The sequence below is a fragment of the Euwallacea fornicatus genome, chromosome 5, assembly GCF_040115645.1.
Source record: "Euwallacea fornicatus isolate EFF26 chromosome 5, ASM4011564v1, whole genome shotgun sequence".
NCBI lineage: Eukaryota > Metazoa > Arthropoda > Insecta > Coleoptera > Curculionidae > Euwallacea > Euwallacea fornicatus.
In genome coordinates, this window is record NC_089545.1 from 5,641,079 (window position 1) to 5,660,748 (window position 19,670).

Here is a 19,670-nt window from a genome sequence, read left to right on the forward strand (position 1 = left end):
TACAAAACTAAAAGAGTTACAATTCTTTCGAAATTCCGTTTCTTTTCCAGCTGAGTAACGGCCACGTCAAAACTGGCAGTGGGAGTCGCTTTTCCTGGAAAAACTAGCTGAGAATGAGTACCACATCGATTGATTTATTTACAAGACTAAAAAAGGCACGACTTTCACGGTTTTTTCGCAAATTGAGTGACTGCCTTGTTGAAACTGTCGCTTGGCACAGTTCTGGCGAGTTATCAATATTGCCGACGTCAGTGATAATATCAAAAACGGCGCCCTCGTGACATTTTATTGTTTTCGTGGCTCACATCGCAATCCGGCAGTGACTGAATTGGTGAACTTAAATGTTTCAAAAACGACTAATTTTTTGATAGAGAAAAGTTAATGAAATGAGCATTCGTTAACATATTGAAGTTCTCGGTACTGATAAAAGAAATTGCAACTAACCGAATAATAATAAAAAAAAAAATTTCGACACTCTATAGCATGACGACAAGCAACTTTTGCACCAGCTGAATCGCTCTGTTTTTTTTAGCTTAGAGCGCTCCATTCGGACCCTTGTTTCTGGGACACCCCACGTATATAAAATGTGAATGTAAAAGGTGCACAATGAGCCACAACCCCGACGGTTTAGAGTCGGAGCACTCAGGAATGATCTGCGTATCTCCATATACGAAATACGATATAAAGACAGCGGAGCAGATAAAAACTTTCGGCTTTTGTTTTCTTATCTTCACGACGAAGTGCTCTGAAAGTTTAAAGCATTCTCGAGGCTCACGTATCAGCGATCTCAGCCATTGGAAACTCGCAAACTTCAACGGGCTTATCGCGGGCATTATACTTTTAAATGTCCGCGTGAAGTTTTCAAGGTTTCCGCCGAGCTTCCTAAGCAAATACAAAACTCCCAACATGCCTTTCTATACCAATAAGGCAGATTTTTAATGCCTCAGGTCCGCACAACGAACGAAAGTAGCCTGAAGTAGGAGATCAATGCACGAGTCTATATAAAGGCATCGAGGTACTATCTCACCAATAAAGCGCGAGTGGCACTTGCAAGCGAAAACAATGAGGAACTGTACGACTTTATTGCCGTTGTTGATAAGTTTGTTCTTCAACGTGAAATGCAGCCCCATATCGCAGCCGGATTACGAGAACGCCCAGTACGTCAGTGCCCAGAACGTGCCCACCCTCGCGTATAAACCGCAACAGATTCAGTACAAACAGGCAGGTATGTGGATGATTCCTAGAGGCGTAACCCGCGACTTAAGGGAGATTTTTGCAGCCCCAAGGGCGGAAGGGCTCCAGTACTATGCCAGCCAACAGCAGCAACAGCAGAAGAGCCCCCAGGCCATTCAAACCGCTGGGTATGCCCCCGTGAGGCAAGTTTTCGTTCCCACTAGTCAGGTGAGTGAGACCGTCCAAAGAAGTTGGGAGTACTGGATATTAATTAAGGCTTGGCGTTAACGTTAACGTTAACGTTAACGGTAACTATAACCGCCGTTCCTCGATTTTGCGCAAGTGCGTGCTCACGCACAACATCACGGATCGCCTTTTTGCGTTCCTTCGCCGCAAGTTCTCTCTCAGTTTCTTAAATCTTAATTACTCCGGAATCTCTCTTTTGTGGTAGTTAGTCACCATCTCAATATTTTTCACTCACCGCCGTGAATGGCTGGTAAATCAAGGGAGCAGAGCTGAAAGCCTCTTATCGGCAAAGGTAGAACAAGGCAAACTAATAAGGCCCCCGAAAGATTAATCCAAATTAATAGGGCAAAATCAATCTCGCGGGCCTCAGACGTCTCGAAGAAGGGCGGAAACAACGGTCCAAGGGTTGCGTTATTAAACGATAAGAGATTAACAGGTTTCCCCTGTGATCTCTAGATGGAAAATTTCCGGTTTAATTGGTTTCTTAACGAGACCACTTCGAGAGACAATAGTGCTTATAGGGTCTCGGCTGATGCCATTCGGCAGCTGTTCTTCTGCGGAAGAATGGAATATGTAAGAAGGCGCTTTCTTCCTGCTTCGCGCAATGAGGCTTGAAGTGATTAATGCGAATTCAAATCTCATAAGTCAGTTGTCCAATTAATGATCGGAAGTAGCAGGACGACTTGAATTTCTTGAACCCGTTTCTCCGTGTGTTTACGCATATTTCTCCTCGCTGTGTTGGCGCGCTTTCCATGCCACTGGCACATAGTGGGCCCCAACGCAATCATCAATGCGGCTTTCTATACACGCAAATTAATAAATAAGTGCAACCAATTGCCGATGACATAAGCCGCGTGTTAACTATCCGCCTTGTGCAATCACTTGCATGCAACTCGGCGAGGAAAGATCGGAAATCACGACCAAACAACATCTAAAGCCCCAATCGGCACTATTTCACGTGACTTTCACTGACATCTAGAATTCGCATATTACCAGAACCGGGTATCACCTTATACAGAAGAAAACGCTTAATCAGGGTTATTGACTTTTGCAGGGACCCAGGCAAATCGACCCTAATTTGTACGATCAGGCACTGAAAGCCGCCCAGCAACAAGCCACCTTAAGGTCAGCTGACTCGGGTGCTTATTGGGTCGATTAATTGATAGCGATTTCAGTAGGGCGCCTGCTTCCCAAAATCAGCAACAGCAACAGATCGTCTATCAGCCCCAACAGGTGAAGTACGTGCCTCAGCCTCAACAAGTCAAGTACGTGGCGCAGCCTCAACAGGTTAAGTACGTGGCGCAACCGCAGTATAGCGCAAAGTATCAGCAGGCACAGCCGCAGCGACCCCAGAAGCAGGGCGAGGAGGAAGAGGAAGAGGAGGGCGATTATGACGTAAGCTCGTCTCTATGCTTAAATTCGTTCAGTTCCATCTCGTATGAGTTGGATGAATGTTGTGTGGTATTAACTTTGAGCATTTCCTAGGGGTTAAACGCGGAAGCGATTCTGATGAATTTCGTTGCGATCCTATGCCACTAACGATCAATTTAATGTAGATCACTTTCACATTTATGTAACTGGTATTTAAACGTCTGTATATCCAACCATCGAGGGCGTATATACGCTCTACGAAAAAATTACGGAGGTGATTGTAACTCGTAGATTTCGCAATGGCGCGCAATGTGCGTTATTAGCACTTACTGCATGACCCTCGGCTATATTGGGCAACGATACGTTTTCCGGGCAAAAGTCGTTCACTTCGCAAGCATAACGAAACCTCGACGAAACCACCCTCGTGTGTTTACTGTCCCCGTAAATCTCGACAGTCGTAAAAAGCGCAGCTAACATTATTGATTCAGGCAGTTTATGTGCCAGAAAAGGATATCTATATTGGAAATGTTTAAATATTACTGACTGATTGATCGACAGATGATAGTTCGTTCGCTAAGGACCACTAGATCAACATTCCGACATATTTGCCGAGATGATAATATTAAAAGGAAAAGTGGAAATAGAGGCAGATTATTAACTTCCAAGTGAGGTTGCCAATGCACTGATTGGATGGCCCTAAAGTAATTAGCTTCATATGCTTATGCCCAATTTCGGCTATTACGTTAGATTCCACTAAACCGATGGAACCAACCATACTTATCGCCAATAAGGGGAATATATTTAAGGCAAGAACGCAAAGTATATATTATTGTCGACGAAGTTTGATTTACGACTTTAATGTCGGATCATCAGTTTCCGGGGACAGCTATAACCTCCCAACGCGAGAGTCCCAGATAAATAAGACTTTTTCAATTCAAAGCACTTCGATTTCATCATAAACTCCTAACCAGGCCATCATTAAGGGTAATTTCCTCTATTGAGTTGGGCACAATTACAACAAATTAATATGCAATTTTAATGGCAAATTGCGTCACGAAACATTAAATGTGTTGATAATTTACCTCTTGGCGACCTTAAAATTACTGGATAACTTCCTTATTATCCTTAATTAATTCATTATTAAACGGCAAATCAACGAACTTCACAAAAGAACCCCGTAACTATTGGAATATCGTCTCCTATAGGAAAGTGTCGATATGACAGTGCGCAACAGAAATAGACTTATACAAAACTCAACGTATTGAAGTGAGATCGACGCGGAAGTTTCTAGGGTGTTCTCAAGCTACCGGGGATGTTTCATAACTTTAAAGGTCGATTTTGCGGGATTTGTCATTTTTTTAATGTATTGAAATTACTGATATTTTCGTAATTGATTATGACATAATTTTTAGCCAAATCCTTCATACCAGTTTGGTTTCGACGTAAAAGATGACCAATACACCAATTACCAAACGCGCAAAGAGGAGAGAGACGGCAAAACCATCACCGGTAGCTATTCGGTGGTCGATGCAGATGGTTACATCAGGACGGTCAAGTACACGGCTGACCCTAAAGAAGGGTTTAAGGCAGAGGTATAACAATTTTTTGGGAGTATTCTCATAGTACGATTCTAGCTGGGTCCCCACCCCAGTTTCTATGAAAAACATCCTACATTTTTAGTCTTAAATGAATATTGCAAACATGTCACTATGCTTATACAGAGCTTATCGACCTGTCTGAATTAGCTCACCTGTCAGCACTTACCCATAAATTAAGGGCTAATTAAATTGAAACCTAATGCCCTCTAGGGCCTACAGCACAATATGGATGAGGACGCTTTAGCTGCCAGGCAATAATAATCGAACATTGTCGTAATACATTGAACTGATTTACAACATTTTATGTGCTCCATAAGGGCGCATTTTGCCAGCTTTATGCTCCTAATGTACTTCACATATTCGTGTGATAAATCTGAAACCCGAGCACAGGCTCCTTAAAGGACTACGCCTGAAATCTAAATCTAAATTGGCTAACGTGTTGTGCAGGTAAGCAGGGAACCCACCGACATCAAAATCAAAATCCCTAAGCCGCATCCCCAATATCAAAGCCTTCCCAGGTCAGGACAGCAGCAGCAACCCTCGAGGGCCCATCAGCCCCAATATATACAGGTAACGTAGTGATGGTAATCTTTGCCATTCTTGAACAACGCGGTGGTTGCAGGTGGGACCACAGAGAGAGGCTCATAGGGGGCAGGAAGAAGAGAACGTCGTGTACCAGTACCAATAGAAATGACCATTGTTAAAGTTATTTTGTTTAATGGTTGTTTGATTGTAGAGCAATAAGGGGTATTTATTGTTTTTTTAAATATTTTTTTTAAATAAAATCATACAATTTCGTATTTTTTTTTATTCTGTTAATGGTTCACCAACAATAACTCTTTATGACTGATTATTGTCCTCGTCAGCGATCAGAGTAAACGTGGATTAAAGGGAAAAGCCATTTTAAAGCAGGCTTAATGTCCCGGGAAAACGGGCGGCTTTCGCAGATTTGATTAGAAAGTCGAAAATTTGCATCCCACGGTTTTAAGTCGGATTCCATGCCGGAGAATTAGGAGAATTTGAATTCGGAATTGGGCCCTTTCGCAGACGACTTCTCTATATGTATAAATTCGGTTTTTGGAGGAGGAAGCAGTGGATGTAAAGACGATGGAAATGATTATAGGAAGTGTATTCAAGCTGCGAGTTCATGCATAGACGCCTCTGTAAGTAGAAAGCGGTTTTTCTAGGTGCCTGTCCATTCCAACGGCCATTTACGCCTTGATTTATAGTTTTGTATAGCGTTGAGGTCAAGCACTCGTGACAAGGGGCAGTGTAGAATTTTTGCTGCAATTGACCAAGGAATGTGATTGAATGTTGGACAATTAGGGAGCATGAAGTATCGATAGATAATTAGTTTCAGGACCCATGAAATTGGAGTTTGTGAGGGTCGCTAGAATTGAGTTATACACATCTGTGCACACACATACGAGGATGAATCAAATATTAACTGCAATTTTTCTTTCAAAGGCGAGATCCAAAAGTGGAAAATACTATCGTAGTCAAAAAATAATGAGAATTTATTTATAAAATGAAAAATTCTTATTTATCCTTTTAAATAAATTTCATCACCTTCAAAGTATTCCCCGTCCGACATAATGCACTTATACCATCGTGTTTTCCAATTCTCGAAACAGTCGGGGAAGTCTTTTTTCAGGTTGGACGTCACTACCTTCTTCTGTCCGACTTTTATCGCCGCGATCGAGTCGAGACGATATCTCCGGACGGGTCTTTCAAGGGTGTTGAAGAGCCAGAAGTCCAACGGTCCGAATCAGGCGAATGTGGAGGCTGTGGAGCGATATGCGTCGAGTTTTTGAGAAAATGGTTTCGAAGCACAGTTTGGCCTGTCGGAAGATATTTATAACGCACAACTTCGCGGCAATCGAAGACAAGTGTCAACATGATTTTTGAGCGATTTTGGCGTTTTTTTTTTTGGCACCTTTTGCACGAAATTCACTCAATTGATCGGTTATTTCCGGGACGCATGCATGGATCCAACTCTTATCTCTCGCAACGATGCGTGTCATGACGCCCTGCTGGTCAAAAGTCGTTGTTTGACAGATTTCAACGCGTCGCTTCTTTTCCAAGAAATTGAGTGTTTGTGGAATCGATCGAGTTTTTTTTTTACACACAAAACATCTTTTAAAATGGTTATTTCAAACTACATTTCGCAAACAACATTGAAAGCAAATTCTCTGCTCAACAAAATTAGGCGTAGTAAAAATCCAGAAAAGCACCATCATACTTCTACAAAAGCACGTGCAGCTCTGCAGCAATTGAGTATGTTGACATGACACATTGCATAGATGTCACAGAGAGTGTTACCAACCTACAAAAAAATAATTTCGTGATTTGACGGCACCCGCCAAGTTTAAATGGAAAATTCACATTATTTTTTCGTCACATTAGTACGTATCATTTTTTTACATAATCTTCTGATTTGAGAATAGACTTTTCCTGTCGTATTGGAAGTCTCTCAATGCCGCCATTGTAAAAAGAAGCGAGGCGTGTTCGCAACCTATTGAATATGAAGTCCTCAACAGCTGCATCGGCCAAACATCTGAACGATCAGGACTGGCCGACTAGTTGTTATACCTACTTTATAAACGATTATTTAGAAGCCGAGTGCTAAAGGAAGAAACCCAGAAGGAAGCCGTCAACCCATAACTCGACCTACCCCATAACCAGGATAGCTCAATTTAGGAAAGAAGTAGTTGTGTAACCACTGGATGCACCATCAATATAAAATAAGCTGACCAGACGGAAAGAGACAACAAAAAGGGGATGAGTCTGCAGTGTGGTTGTCACACTGATAATTGTATTCGAGTAAACCAAATGTTGGTGTACCAGTAAAAATAACATAAAAGTTTTTTTTAAAGCCTTTTACCGATCCCGTATGTTAAGTCGTACATATCGCCCCTGTGGTTAGAGTCATGAGCTGTACGCTGGCAAAAAAGGCTGTAAAGTTATTTGAATGTTTGGAGGCCATCGTATCTTCGTTATCGGTGGACCCATGACTCGTACCTTTGCAAAAGGCATTGTAAAGTTTTTTGTATGTTTTCGTACCGGTATCGATTGTTAGATAATTCAGCTGAGTGATAGCACGGAAAACAAGATATGAGGAAAACTGAATAAATCAATAATCGAGTTAGCTCTAAATGAAAATTGGCAATATCTTTTTTATTCTACGAGATACATCATCGTTTTGGTACTCAATTTTTCCGATCTTTTATTACTGAAAATGGAGGTTCGAATAAACGTCTTTTCAAAACTCCACGATCTTAATGGTAGTATCCACGGTCAACATATATATGTAGGTGTCCGAGATTTTTAATAGTAGTAAAGGGAAAAAACAGCGGTCTTGCGTGCCAAGCGTCTACTGTGCGCATATATGGTTAGAGTGAAGTTGTTTGTGAGTTTTGGGCATTCAGGAGGTAATTTTAGCGGCTTTCCAGATTTTTTAAATGTGTCGAGGACATTATGCACAAATGTATTATTAATAAATATTACGAATTCTGGACAATTTGGTGAAGACACTGCCCCCTACGGGATCACGAAACTACGCTTATGGCCATTCACGAGAGAATTAAATTTATTAGATCACATATAAAATATTTAAATTAATAATGGCTTTATCTTTATTGCACGTGTTAGTTATGAACATGACGCATGAAATTGGAAATTAGTATTATTTTTGAAAAGTTTCGACTTCTTTTTTGATAAATTTTTCTTTGATATTCGAAAAGTACTCCTCAGGCTTTTATCGTTAATTCGCGGCAACCGAGATTTGGAAAAACCACACAATCCGGATTTTTAAGTCAAAACACCGAGAAAGCAGCTAGAGTAAATGTTCCGAAATAAAAAAATACCGATCGATTTGATTCTTATAAAACATACAAGGTGTTCCATTATAAACTCACCAGCTTCGTGTCCTTTTTCAACTTAGCAATAGTTATCTGTTGTGTCGTAACATTTTCTCGCGATTTAGGATAAACCTTACAATTATTGTACGTAAAGTTTTTTCTTTTTTATAATATATATATAATGAAAGTGGCAGGCGATGTCTAAATATACGGACCAACCCTGCACCTCGTGCTCACTTCGGCGATGCAAACTGAAACCGCGTCCTTCACAGACCCAGCAGAGTGGACGTGGTATTGTGAAACCCCTGCCGTAGCCGCACGAGAGAAATTCCGGTCCATGTACGATTCACCCTCGTGAAACCAAAGGCCTGCCAAGTCTGTGAGTTAAGGGCGAAAGCTGGAAAATTCTACAAGCGCATGGACTCACCGTCCCTCATCAGGGACCTTCCTCAAACACCTCAAGTCAACAATAAAATTATCAAAACCTCAAATAGCTTGAAGACATTTGGACCTGAGGCCATTCCTGCCACATCGCTTGTGGTTCTGGTATCCGTCGGATCCTTTTCAGATACAGTCGGGGCTGACTACTGATTTATTGAAGCTTCTACGGAACCATTTTGCGGAGCTGTAAAGGATTGGTTGAGGCTTATGGGGCATTAATCAACGGATTTGATTTACGAAGTGTTCGGTGGTTCAATGACGTGTGGCGGTTCACAAACGCATTCACGTCGAAGACGACGTAGAGCTGGTGGAAAAAGTTGCTGTTAATTAGTTGCGCAATAAAGGCATTAGTATCTATTACGTGTGGTCATTGCTCTACATACGCAGAGTAATTAATACCCCATACATAACTTCAATGTCATAGGCACTAATGGGGTGGTATCTGTCCGAGTTCGATTTTGCTGTCCGCTCCGATGGGGATTTATTATGCGGTGACGTCCGAGACATAGGTACTATATGCTGTTCAAATGGGTAATATTTTCCATTTCGCTTCGTGGTAGTTTAACGCTCATCTCATAAGCAAATGAACATAAATCGCTCTAAATGAAAAAAAAGCCACAAACCCATAAACGGGGGCTAAAACAAAAGAGAGAAAAAAAGCCCTAAATCCAGAGAGCGGCATTCCGCCCAAAAGGGAAAACCGCCATCCAGAGAAAAGGACGGAACTGTTTAAGTATTCCATTGCCCAACTGGATAAAATTGCAGTTTAAAGCTGGAATTTTAATAGCCCCGTCACGTCAGAGTTATTTGTTAGATAGTTAGTTAACCCGCGGCCTATAAAAGTGCGAAGCAGCTTACATACGTATTATTCGTATTAAAACAGGTTGAATGCAGCTTCACCCTTACGAGACTATCTGGACTTTTCACCTGTTCAGAATAGATACGCGTTCGAAATTTTCAGAATATTGTTAAAGGGGTTCTGAATTTATGGCCGACTGGGCCAATTTGGCGTATTTGACAGTAGCGAGTCCTTTGCATCTGGAATGAATCCCAGGGAAATTAATTAATGTATGCCATTTAATTCGGGCTTAATTGCCGACCTATTAATTAAACTCGAAGCATCATGATACGTAGGCAATTTTGTCATACATAGGGTTGTAAATTAATAGTGAGTTTTACAATGTTGCGTGACGTGATTGGACCTACATTACCTATGTACATTCATATCTTCATTCTTTGTGGGGCACGAAATCAATAAAATTAACATTCGAGGTATCGTTAATTGTTCCAAACAAGATTTCGATTCCACTCACATCTACCCGATGAATTCCCTTTAGGAAATTTCAATTAAATCCCGGAAAATTGTCGGATGTGCCCGGCGCCGCTGCTTTATAAGTAAGTTAGTTGACTATAATACATGAGCCCCCCCGGCGGCTCAAACGTTATGACGTTCATTTTCCATTCGTTTCCCCTCGCTAGCGATCTGCGCAGCAGCTCTAGTGGCTCACGCGGATTCAGGTCCGGAAAGCGCGGCGGCCTTCAGTCTTTGTTCTTTCCAGACACGTTTCGCTCCAGGTGCTGCCTCTTTAAATGATGAAGCTATGTGGGTTGTGCACCTGCCATACTTTTCGGAAAAAATCTGTCGGATGGATTGGTCTCGAAAATGCTTCGAAACTGCTTTTTCACGGTTCAGAAATTGAGCTGTTGCCCCCACACTCCCTGCATTCGTGTTGTCCCAAAAGCCTCCCCTTAATCCATCAATAAACTCATTTGGGGCGGCATGTCAGTATCAAATTACGAACGGGCATATTTCCCGTTGCAAAACTGGAAAAGTCATTTGTTTACTTCGATGACAGAACGCATCGGGAAACACGCCGTTTTATTTGAATATCCATTACCATACGACATAATTTAGTGGAAACTGTCCCGATGGAATCCAGTCGGAGTAGTCGAGGACGTGTTTCGTGTTGGCAATTGCATTGCGAGGAGAATTTCTACATTATGTGCAGCTTTCTAAAGTAGGCAGCAATAAAATTTGCTCTCTCTTTTAAGTCATAAGAATGGCGGTAAATGCGCCTCGCATAAGTGTGTCATTCTCGCATCTATTTGGCTCATGGGGGATTCAATTTCTCCAAAGGCATTTCGGCGAAATGGGGTGCTTAAATAAAATACACCCCATTTTCTGTGTTTACCAAACGCTCGGTGTATATCACCAGAACGAGGTCAAAAAGTCAATGTATTTAATTCTGAAACCACGTGAAAAACTATTTCGCATTCGGAGTCGCGAACCAGACAATATTTTATCGCAAACCGACACGAAAATGACCGAATAACTGTTGCGGTTCCGGCCCTTTAAACCGCATGTACTTTCGTCAATGGCCCTTTATTTATCTATCGCCCCAACTTTGCGCCCTTTATGCCTTTATTTCGTTCCAATTTCAATTAAAACTGCCACGAAGACAAATTAATTTTGCGCAGAGTTGCAGAAAGAGGACGGAAACAACCCAGTTGCGGTTATAGTTTAATGTCGCTGGTACAGAATGATGGAATTATATTTTGTAATTGTGTTTACGGACCAAGTTCCCATACCAGTCTTTGTTTACGGCCATTCAAGTTTAATTCAGTGGAAGTTTAATGGATAAATTGCTTCTATTCGCATTAGTCAAAGCCATTTTAGTTTTCGATTCGTATCATGTTAATTTAAGTTTTACATCGAACCGCCACTTTCCTCACTGACGATGAGTGCTCCTCTCTCTGTACGACAGGAAAACAATCCGGGAAACTATGCGGCCATAAATCAAAAATGCATTTAGTTTCGGAACACACTCATAATCAATTTCGTCATTCCCGCTGCGGGATTTATGATAATGCGGTCTTTTATTAGAAATGCATCCATGGCGCTCTGTGTTTCGCATTATAAATTCCGGACGCATTGAGTTAATTATTTGGGCTTGACTGCCGCAATATGTCAGGGATATTAATACTTGTATCGGGGGATTAACCGACGGAAGAGCTTCGAGCGAAAAGCCGAATTTTTCCAAATAAATTACTCTTCAACTCACAAAAGCTTTATCATTTGTCGTACGTAAAGCGCTTAACGAAAGTGTGATTAAAGTCGACAGAAAAGGAAATGCCTCATTTACCGTGAAAGCGCGATGGATATTACTTTTGATACGAAAGCTCAAAAGTGTTTTGCTTTAATTTAAAAACCTTGGAAATCGCCTCGGCACTTCTGAAAAAATATATTCCAACGTCGTCTTTCATTAAGGCGGTCACGTGTCTCCCAGAGCCCTTATAGGAGAAATCAACTATTTTATACGTTCACAGATTCTATTTGGAAATTACCGCACTGCATGGGAAGCCCTCGCAGACCCTATCAATGGAACAATAAATCCCAAACCGAGTGTGACTAGTACGTTGGAAGACTAGTAGATGGCGCGACAAGCAGGTCACAAATGTCAGATGCAGCAGTTATTCACGGCCACGATAGAACGCGATCGTAAGACTAGGCGCGCATGAACAGTTGAAAAATTGGCCGATCAGAAGATCTGAGTGCAGGGACGGATTTCCGATCCGTTTGCGATTGCCCGATGTACCCACGTCTATAGTTTTTAATAAAACCGCGCATAAGAATTCGATTTTACCCGATTTACGGACCCCTATAGTGAAGTAGAATAAACAAAATATTGACATAATTTCTTCCTTTTGTATTGCTTCGTTTAATGTTTACTGTTTGGAAATGTACCCTTATGCTAAGCCTATATACATCACCATTTTTTGCAATATATCCGGCATGGTCAGATTTCAGTGTCCATCATTTTCTCAAAAGATTCGCAGAAAGATTTATAGGGTGAACGTAGTACCTCTTTTTTGCGTAATTTAAGGAGTAACGCAATAATGAAGGCCCCTGGTGGGGCTTGGATGACGAGGGGAACCCTTGGTAGTTTAGTGCAAATACACTTAGGATAAGGTCATTACCTTTTTCCCATTGCATATCCTAGTAGTTTTGGGTTAATTACGGGTTGATTCCATTATTGGGCCCTAATAGTTAAGGGACACCACTAGAAGTTTAGCAGGAATGCTCATAAATACTAGATGAATTTTTTCGATGGTTACCGTAGGAATTTCGGAAACTAGTAGAGTCACGAAGTCGGTTAAATTCAGAAAGAATTGCAACTTTAGGGAGCAATTTAAAATTACTTTTGGTTTCTTGAAAGTTTTCCTGAAACCTCACATTCAAATTGAGATACTATGAAATGTGCACAAGTGTCTAAAACAAGTTTTTCAAACCTGGAAAAGCGGAATATTATCGAGTGTTAATTTTTTCTATGGGGAACAGTAAAAAACGAAATTTGCAGGAAAAATTACGAGTTAATAGAGGCTCTTGGAGGAGGAACCTTTCGATATTATCGACGAACGTTCGATTAGAAAAGTCACAATTTCACTTTCGAAGCGATGCAATCCACGTATAAATAATAATGGAGGATTTTTCGGACACCTGTGTTATTAATTATTAATCAGGTAATTAATAAATTCATGCAGAGGTTCATAAATAGGTATCAGATCTTTTCACAATTTAAAAAGTTAATTTCAAAGCAACTGACGAATTTAAATTTATATTTGACTTTAATGATGCCAGCTGTCATTATCAAACAAATAATAAATCAATATGAACGATTTCATGGCCAAATATCTTAAAATTGCAACGTCGCATTGAAAAGAGACTGCGAGTCCGCCATTTTGAGAAATAACTGTCTACTTGATAGTATCATTTTGAAGCTTGAAAGAATACGTTCTTAAATAAGTCGTATAGTGTTCATCTAAAATAGTTCCAATCTATAAGTTTAATCTAAAAAAACGTAAGTTTATGCCATTTCTTAAAAATTACTGCTGTTGAAAAGTCTTGTCAGTTCAGGGCAAAATTATTTACAATATTCGTATTTACATAATTCCTCTAGAATCAATAATTACATGGCTGGATCGATTAAAAGAAATCGTTAAAATTTGGTTTTTGCTAAATTTCTAATAAGCCATGGACTTTTCCAAAAAAACCGAAAGTGGATTTAAAATCGTCTCCCAAAGCTGCAAATTCTTTCGTCCATTCCACTCACCTCGTAATTCTGATACTTTCTGCGATCCTTTAGCTCATCATCGAAAAAAAACTCACCCTGTGTAGCAGAAGTTAGCGGCAAGTCCAAGTAGTTCTGGGTGAGTTCCGAGTTGGCTCCCTGATCGGCCCTGAACAGCAGGAGTTCCCTTGTCGAATCCGGCCGGCCGGGGTTTCTCTTTTGAACCTCGAAGGCCGGGGTGTCCCTTTTAAATTTCCATTGTATAATTTCATCTCTTACTCAGTCTCTAGATAAAGGCTAATACCTTCAAACCTAAACGAATATTCCATCATAAAGGTGAATGTGTGGCATCAATAACGACGTCGCAAGTCATATAGCATGAAGATCAAGTTAAGCAGTGAATCCCTAGACAGATCCATATTCCCTTTAACTTCTAACGGTAAAGCTTCAGCTGGCATTGGCTCGTTTTTCTTTCATCCCATCTCTGGTTGAAAAATTATGTTTCGCCCGGAAATATTACATTTTTTGTGCCGTTTAGGGTGCTTTAACCCTGAGGAAAATGAAAGAGGGACGATGCGAGAGCCCGATTTTCTCACTTTTCCCTTGCATTAAAACCTTTTGTTTACGACATTTTGTAGAGGCATACGTAAGTCTATATTGGAGAGGGCGGGCGCATTATATCACGTTGATCAGCTCTTCTTTCGCATGAAATATTATACCTACGTGTCTAAAAGCCTTAATCAGATTACGCGTCATTTTTCAAGCATCACCTTGTTATTCGGTCCGGAAGGGCGTCGTGTGAAGGGCTGATAAATTGGCTTTAGGAAGTCTTGTTACTTACAATGTCACGTTTTATGTACGTAACGTAAATTACTTGATCAAGGAACTTGAGAGGTCGTAGTGGCAGGAACAGTAATAGAAATCACCTCTAAATTCGGTTGGTTTTCATGGGGGTTAACTGACGGAACGCCCCTGATCCAGGGTGATTCGAACTGTGGAAATCTTACTAAGACTGTCTCCTGAAGTAAATTATCCTCACCCAGCGCAGCAGATGCACTCAGCATCCCTTTATCCTCTTTGTGTATAACTTCCATTTATAATACATTTCCGCAGAGCGGAGTTTAATAGTTTCCCAGCTCTAATTGTTTCACTAAAATATACGCTAAGAACAACTTTTCAACTTGCCGCGCGCGTCTTCTTGTTAACAGATTTACTCTTACTTTGCCCTCGCACCCACCCCTTGCAGATGACGTCCCTATCAGCTATATGAACTGTTCATTTTCGGCAACGAGCCCCCTTCCATTGGCGTACCCGCGCAAAATGCGAAACCTCTTTTCGGGACAGATTCCAGCAATGAAAGCATCCGGATATTGCGAAGGATTAAACACACAGACCAAAAGACCATCGACCATTTGCTTAATGACCAGCGGTCACTCCGCGTTTCTAATCAGTAATGGCCCGAAGTGAAACTCCGGCATCGATTTTGTTTCACAAAAACCGCATGAAAGGCCGAGTTCTGGACTGTACATCCTTTGGATGGCGTCCTCTCATTCATTTAAGTGTATGTTTTGCGGCTTAGAATTCGCCAGTGAAGGGATATGACCCACTAAAGATATTGAATATTATCTGGCAGGCTGCTAAAGCGAGGAAAATAATGGAACTTAATTAAAAAATTTTATTTTTCGTCTTTCGGCAGAGGCATGAAAGCCACATGTGACGCGAGGGCCTTAAAATGGCAAAACTCCGGTTCATTACGCATGGATATTAAATCTGTACCCTCATCTGCCAACATGCAGACACAGCATGGACGCTACATGGAGCGCTTGGTCAGGGGTCATGCCCTTTATCCCAGAAGGCCGCAGCGTGTTGCCTCAAAGAATCCCTTAAATTCCCTGTAATCCCTTTCGCCAGGCACTTCTTCGTTGTTTCCAGAAGTCACCAGTTCAAACGAATGTCACCCCATCTCGGTCTGATAACTGGTCAAGTGGCCAAGTTGAGGTCAAACAATATTCCATGTTTTCAGTGGGCTCACTTTTCGCCTCTCCGTTCTTGAACTATTCTCGATTTTCTTCAACACATCTTCCCTTCGTTTAGGGAGTCGGACTTTCCCCACCCTGTGGATGACGCAAATTTTGATCCCAATGGCTTAGCAATTATTCTAGAGAAATTGCGAAAAGGAACTTTTCAGCGACGACACGTCACACCATTTAAATTAGCTTAGTAGCTATGGAGTCGTCAGGTGGGTTCAAAATTAATCTGAACTGTGCAGGAGGTGCATGGTAGAGTTCGCTGAGATCGTTGAAGGCGCGTCTTAAGGTCATTTTCCTCGATGTAGCGTTCGCGTTGGAAATACAGCAAAAACTGGTTTTGATCCGCTGAAAACCGGTTTATCGAATGGGGTTTAATTCACTCGTCTAACAAAAGAGAGCCTGTGCATTTAGCGACTCACTCAAATTTTTTAATCAAACTCTGTTCGGCTACACTAAAAATTCAATTCCCATAAATCACAGAGGATTTAATTTTTTTAATTCGTTCGTCGAGCTCCGAAACCTGCTTTTCCGCCCTTAATGAATGGAAATGGTGGCGTTATGGTCACGCAATATAGGACCGTAAGAACGGATTTTGCGTCCGAAAGAACGCACAATTTTAATCGCGTGATGATGCGTGGAGACACGACCGGATCATATTTTATTGGCTCACACACGCGATGACTTTTCCCTCGATATCCCGAAAATTGCTTCTTTATAGCTTTGACTCGGACCACCATACTTCGTTGAATGGAGTATTTAGAAAAGGACGCCAAATCGTGCCATAACTTCTGCTGTCACACGTACGAACTTAACAAACCCACGTCAATTTGACATCATTCTCGGGAACCGTTGCTTTCGCCGCAATCGGGAATCGGACCCCGAAGGTCTCGCAGCGGCGATAGAGATCAACAATCCCCCCAATTTATTCCCGCTCCGTAAACGTGTGCTCAGATTTTTAATTTCCCATAAAATTCCATGTGCTTTTTGTGTCTTCTTCAAGGATCCACAATCAAAACAAAAACAGCGCTATTCTGCACGAAATGAGCGGCGGATCCCGATTCGCAGCGCATGCTGAACGTCAAGCAATCCGCGCCGCTGCTTTCGTCTGGATTCTGGATTCTGGATCGTCAGTTATTCCGCGATCGTCGCACGTCGCGTCCGAACTCGCTGGTGAAGTTCCGATTCCCGTACGATTCCGTGGTGGCAATTTTGGATTTTGCCCTTAGTGAGTTTTCGCACAATTTTCCGTAAGACGGAAACTGAACGTCAGGAATTCTACGGCCAGGGGGGGGGGCTATTGTGGCCGACAATGCTGTCGTCGAAGTATATTTGAGGGGCAAACAGAGCGGAGGGAGCGATAACAATTAGGTAAATTGGAAATTTCATTTAACAAAAGTAAACCGACCGGGAAGGCCGGAGGATAGTTTGCGCTGAACAAAGCTACCCATTGAAATTTTTACATTAACCAGCATGATACACAGACCCATTCAATCAAAAGGGACACCTCTTGCGTGTGTGGCTAATGGAAAATATAAATTATCCCTGCTTAAAACTTTCGTGCTAAACCAGAATTTGACAGAGTTAATGGACCGAAAAGTGTTCGTGAGATGCTCTGCCATTCCAACTGAAAAATGAAATCGATAAATCACTAAAAAAGTACCGTTTTGTATGGATCTCCATGCGCGCCTATTTTTCAAAAAGTGTCGATTTACGCGTGTCCTGGCATGAACTGGACCGGTCATAGTCGGACTGCATGTCATCGAAGAAATAGTAATGAGCCCGAGAGCGGCGTCTCACTTAAAGGCCCCCCCGAGGATAAATAATTCAGGCAGGATCTTAAAAAGCGAACTGCTCTGTAAATGGGCTGCGCTTTCCGCCCTAAAACTTTATTGGTTTTAAAACAGTAAACTTTGCACAAAGCCTCATCTTAATGAACTTTTAGCAAATCCTTAACATCCGCATCTAAACTGCGAGCCAGACATTATAAACCCGATCAAAAAGTTACACTCATTGTGCCATTTTTCAAAAGATTTAATGCCATTTTGTATAACAAAAATTCACTTTTATAAGGCAATATATTTGCCCCGATTAACATACCTAGCTGACAGGCTGTGCCCGAAAAATAATATTCGGGATTAGTGCTGCACTATACACAATATAAAATGGATTTAAAAAAGTTACGTTTTTGTTTGGGCAAACGAGAATTCATTGGCATTTACTAAATCTATTGTCGTGCAAATAAAACAATTCGTCCCATTTCTACTATACATCGTTGACTTTTATTTACTTGATTGGTTAAAAATTACGTTTTTTGGGCGCATCCGCCATTTCGTCCAGCCGATTGAATCAAGAGGAAAAATCATTTCGTCCTTTTCTCAGCTAAATTGGGGACTATAAACTTGGAAATTATGGTGGGTTAGGAGAGCCGACAGAGCAACTTTATCGCACCATCCCCTTAATGGTTCTTGTTTAAATTTTAATAAGGCAAGGTTAAAAACCGTTTAGGAATGCGAAAACAATTTGGGACTTTGGGTTTAAAACCCTCTCGGAAACGGGATTTACGATCGGTTGTAATATGGGTATTGGGATTGTATTACGTAAATGAACGCAGCGTCGTATTTTTAAACTCGCAACTTCAGCAAGTCTGAGGCAAATCCAGGTGGTCCGCTGGACGCCATCAGACAATCTCTAAGTATACCGAACTTTAACCGATTCCGGGAACGTCCAGTTAATAATTTCGTAGATCGGCAGATCGGCAAGGGTCTCATTGGGCCTTTTCGATGGCGCATATATAAAAATGAAGACCTCACTTTAACGATTATATTCCCGTCTGACACTTGAAAATAAAGGTTTCTGTCTAATAGAGAACCGATAAAAACTTGGAAAATTCGTCCTTAATGACTCCTATCGCTTTCCGGGGGTGATTTGTCACAAACTCCTATAAGTTTCTCCTTTATTCTCATGGTCTAAAATAACAAATTCTGATTCGCAGGTTGCCGTCCTTATCGACGAACTTCCGGGCTTGCGTTTTAAGTAGGGAAAATAAATGATTCCAAGGGTTATTAAGCAAGTTGCTGATGGTCCGCCGTTGTCCTGTTCCTGTTTGTTAAGCTAAATGATCCTTCGGGAGATTAATTATTGTCCCCTGATGATTAAGCTTGTTTAAGCGCGAGGTCAACAAAAAAATACACTGCGCATAAATCTGTCGTCGGTTCATTATGCCACCGAGTGGTGAGTGATGTAGGAGTCGGAAGTTCTCTCCCCTATTTTATTAGGAGGAGGGGGCCAAATTTAAAATTTAATAAAAGGGAATTAGGCGCGTCTTTGCTAAAACCCTCGAGCAAAACGCATTAGACTTTAAGCGCTATAATTATGAGAAAATGACTTTGTTATAAAACTCTCAAAAGGGGAATCGTCTTCGCCAAGACATATTACTTTCCGAAAATGTCATTTCTACTTTTTAACATACATAACAAAGCGCCCTTAACACTCCATTACCGTCATTATATAACCAGCTTGAGGCAAAATCTTAATAACTTTTGGAGCTTTTCATTAAAAACTATACTCGAACTTTGGAGCAAGTTTTTATGTGATGGTTAACGCAGCTTTGTTCTTCATTAAAGCGCTCGAGCTTTGATAACATCACCGTTATTTGACTAGGTCGGTTTAGCTTAGGCCAACTATATCGCTTAATCGCTAACGGTCCGCAAGCCGGAGGTTTTCCGTTGAATTTCTCAACTATCAAACAGGGAGTTTAAATGTATCATTGTTTTGAGTTGCCAAGAAAATGTGACGTTTGCGTACAATTTTAAAATTTTTGTCCCCGTAGCACACCAAGGAAAATCACACAAATTTCTTTGTATTTTCCTTGGTTCACGTCGT

At 41.3% G+C, this 19,670-nt stretch overlaps 2 protein-coding genes and 2 long non-coding RNA genes across 7 annotated transcripts in view; 2 read left to right on the top strand and 2 right to left on the bottom strand.

Moving 5' to 3' along the window:
* The first annotated feature begins 1,009 nt into the window (after nt 1-1,009).
* Cpr66D (Cuticular protein 66D) lies at nt 1,010-5,188 on the top strand. 3 transcript variants are annotated; one of them, XM_066282219.1, is made up of 7 exons: nt 1,010-1,225; nt 1,280-1,401; nt 2,474-2,544; nt 2,595-2,814; nt 4,203-4,382; nt 4,836-4,958; nt 5,011-5,188. In XM_066282219.1, the coding sequence occupies exons 1-7, from the start codon at nt 1,063-1,065 to the stop codon at nt 5,074-5,076; spliced, it is 945 nt and encodes a 314-aa protein (XP_066138316.1). In that variant the 5' UTR covers nt 1,010-1,062; the 3' UTR covers nt 5,077-5,188. The 3 variants fall into 3 exon arrangements, with proteins under 3 accessions (XP_066138316.1, XP_066138313.1, XP_066138314.1); XM_066282216.1 differs by having other exon boundaries at nt 1,010-1,401; XM_066282217.1 differs by having other exon boundaries at nt 1,010-1,401; nt 2,598-2,814.
* Nucleotides 5,189-8,257: 3,069 nt separating this feature from the next.
* LOC136339052 (uncharacterized) lies at nt 8,258-11,755 on the bottom strand. Of its 2 annotated transcripts, XR_010732069.1 has the most exons (5): nt 9,901-11,755; nt 9,051-9,288; nt 8,927-8,993; nt 8,676-8,873; nt 8,258-8,616 (listed from the first exon to the last, which is right to left on the bottom strand). It is a non-coding gene; the product is annotated as an uncharacterized lncRNA (long non-coding RNA). The 2 variants fall into 2 exon arrangements; XR_010732068.1 differs by lacking the exon at nt 9,901-11,755 and having other exon boundaries at nt 9,051-9,878.
* A 526-nt stretch (nt 11,756-12,281) lies between these two features.
* Nucleotides 12,282-15,760, bottom strand: LOC136339053 (uncharacterized). The gene is made up of 3 exons (XR_010732070.1): nt 14,063-15,760; nt 13,857-14,002; nt 12,282-12,730 (listed from the first exon to the last, which is right to left on the bottom strand). It is a non-coding gene; the product is annotated as an uncharacterized lncRNA (long non-coding RNA).
* A 1,177-nt stretch (nt 15,761-16,937) lies between these two features.
* The window catches only part of LOC136339051 (voltage-dependent calcium channel gamma-5 subunit-like), a 59,611-nt gene continuing 56,878 nt past the window's right edge, over nt 16,938-19,670 (top strand). Inside the window, exon 1 of the mRNA XM_066281996.1 lies at nt 16,938-17,156. The gene's annotated coding sequence lies outside the window, so the exon portion shown is untranslated. The remainder of the gene's footprint in view (nt 17,157-19,670) is intronic.

Excerpts from the sequence above, each read along its gene's own strand:
- Cpr66D (XM_066282216.1), top strand. The coding sequence starts at position 1,063 with ATGAGGAACTGTACGACTTTATTGCCGTTGTTGATAAGTTTGTTCTTC. Across the intron at positions 1,402-2,473 it reads TTTTCGTTCCCACTAGTCAG|GGACCCAGGCAAATCGACCC; the intron begins GTGAGTGAGACC and ends TGACTTTTGCAG. Across the intron at positions 2,815-4,202 it reads AAGAGGAGGGCGATTATGAC|CCAAATCCTTCATACCAGTT; the intron begins GTAAGCTCGTCT and ends CATAATTTTTAG.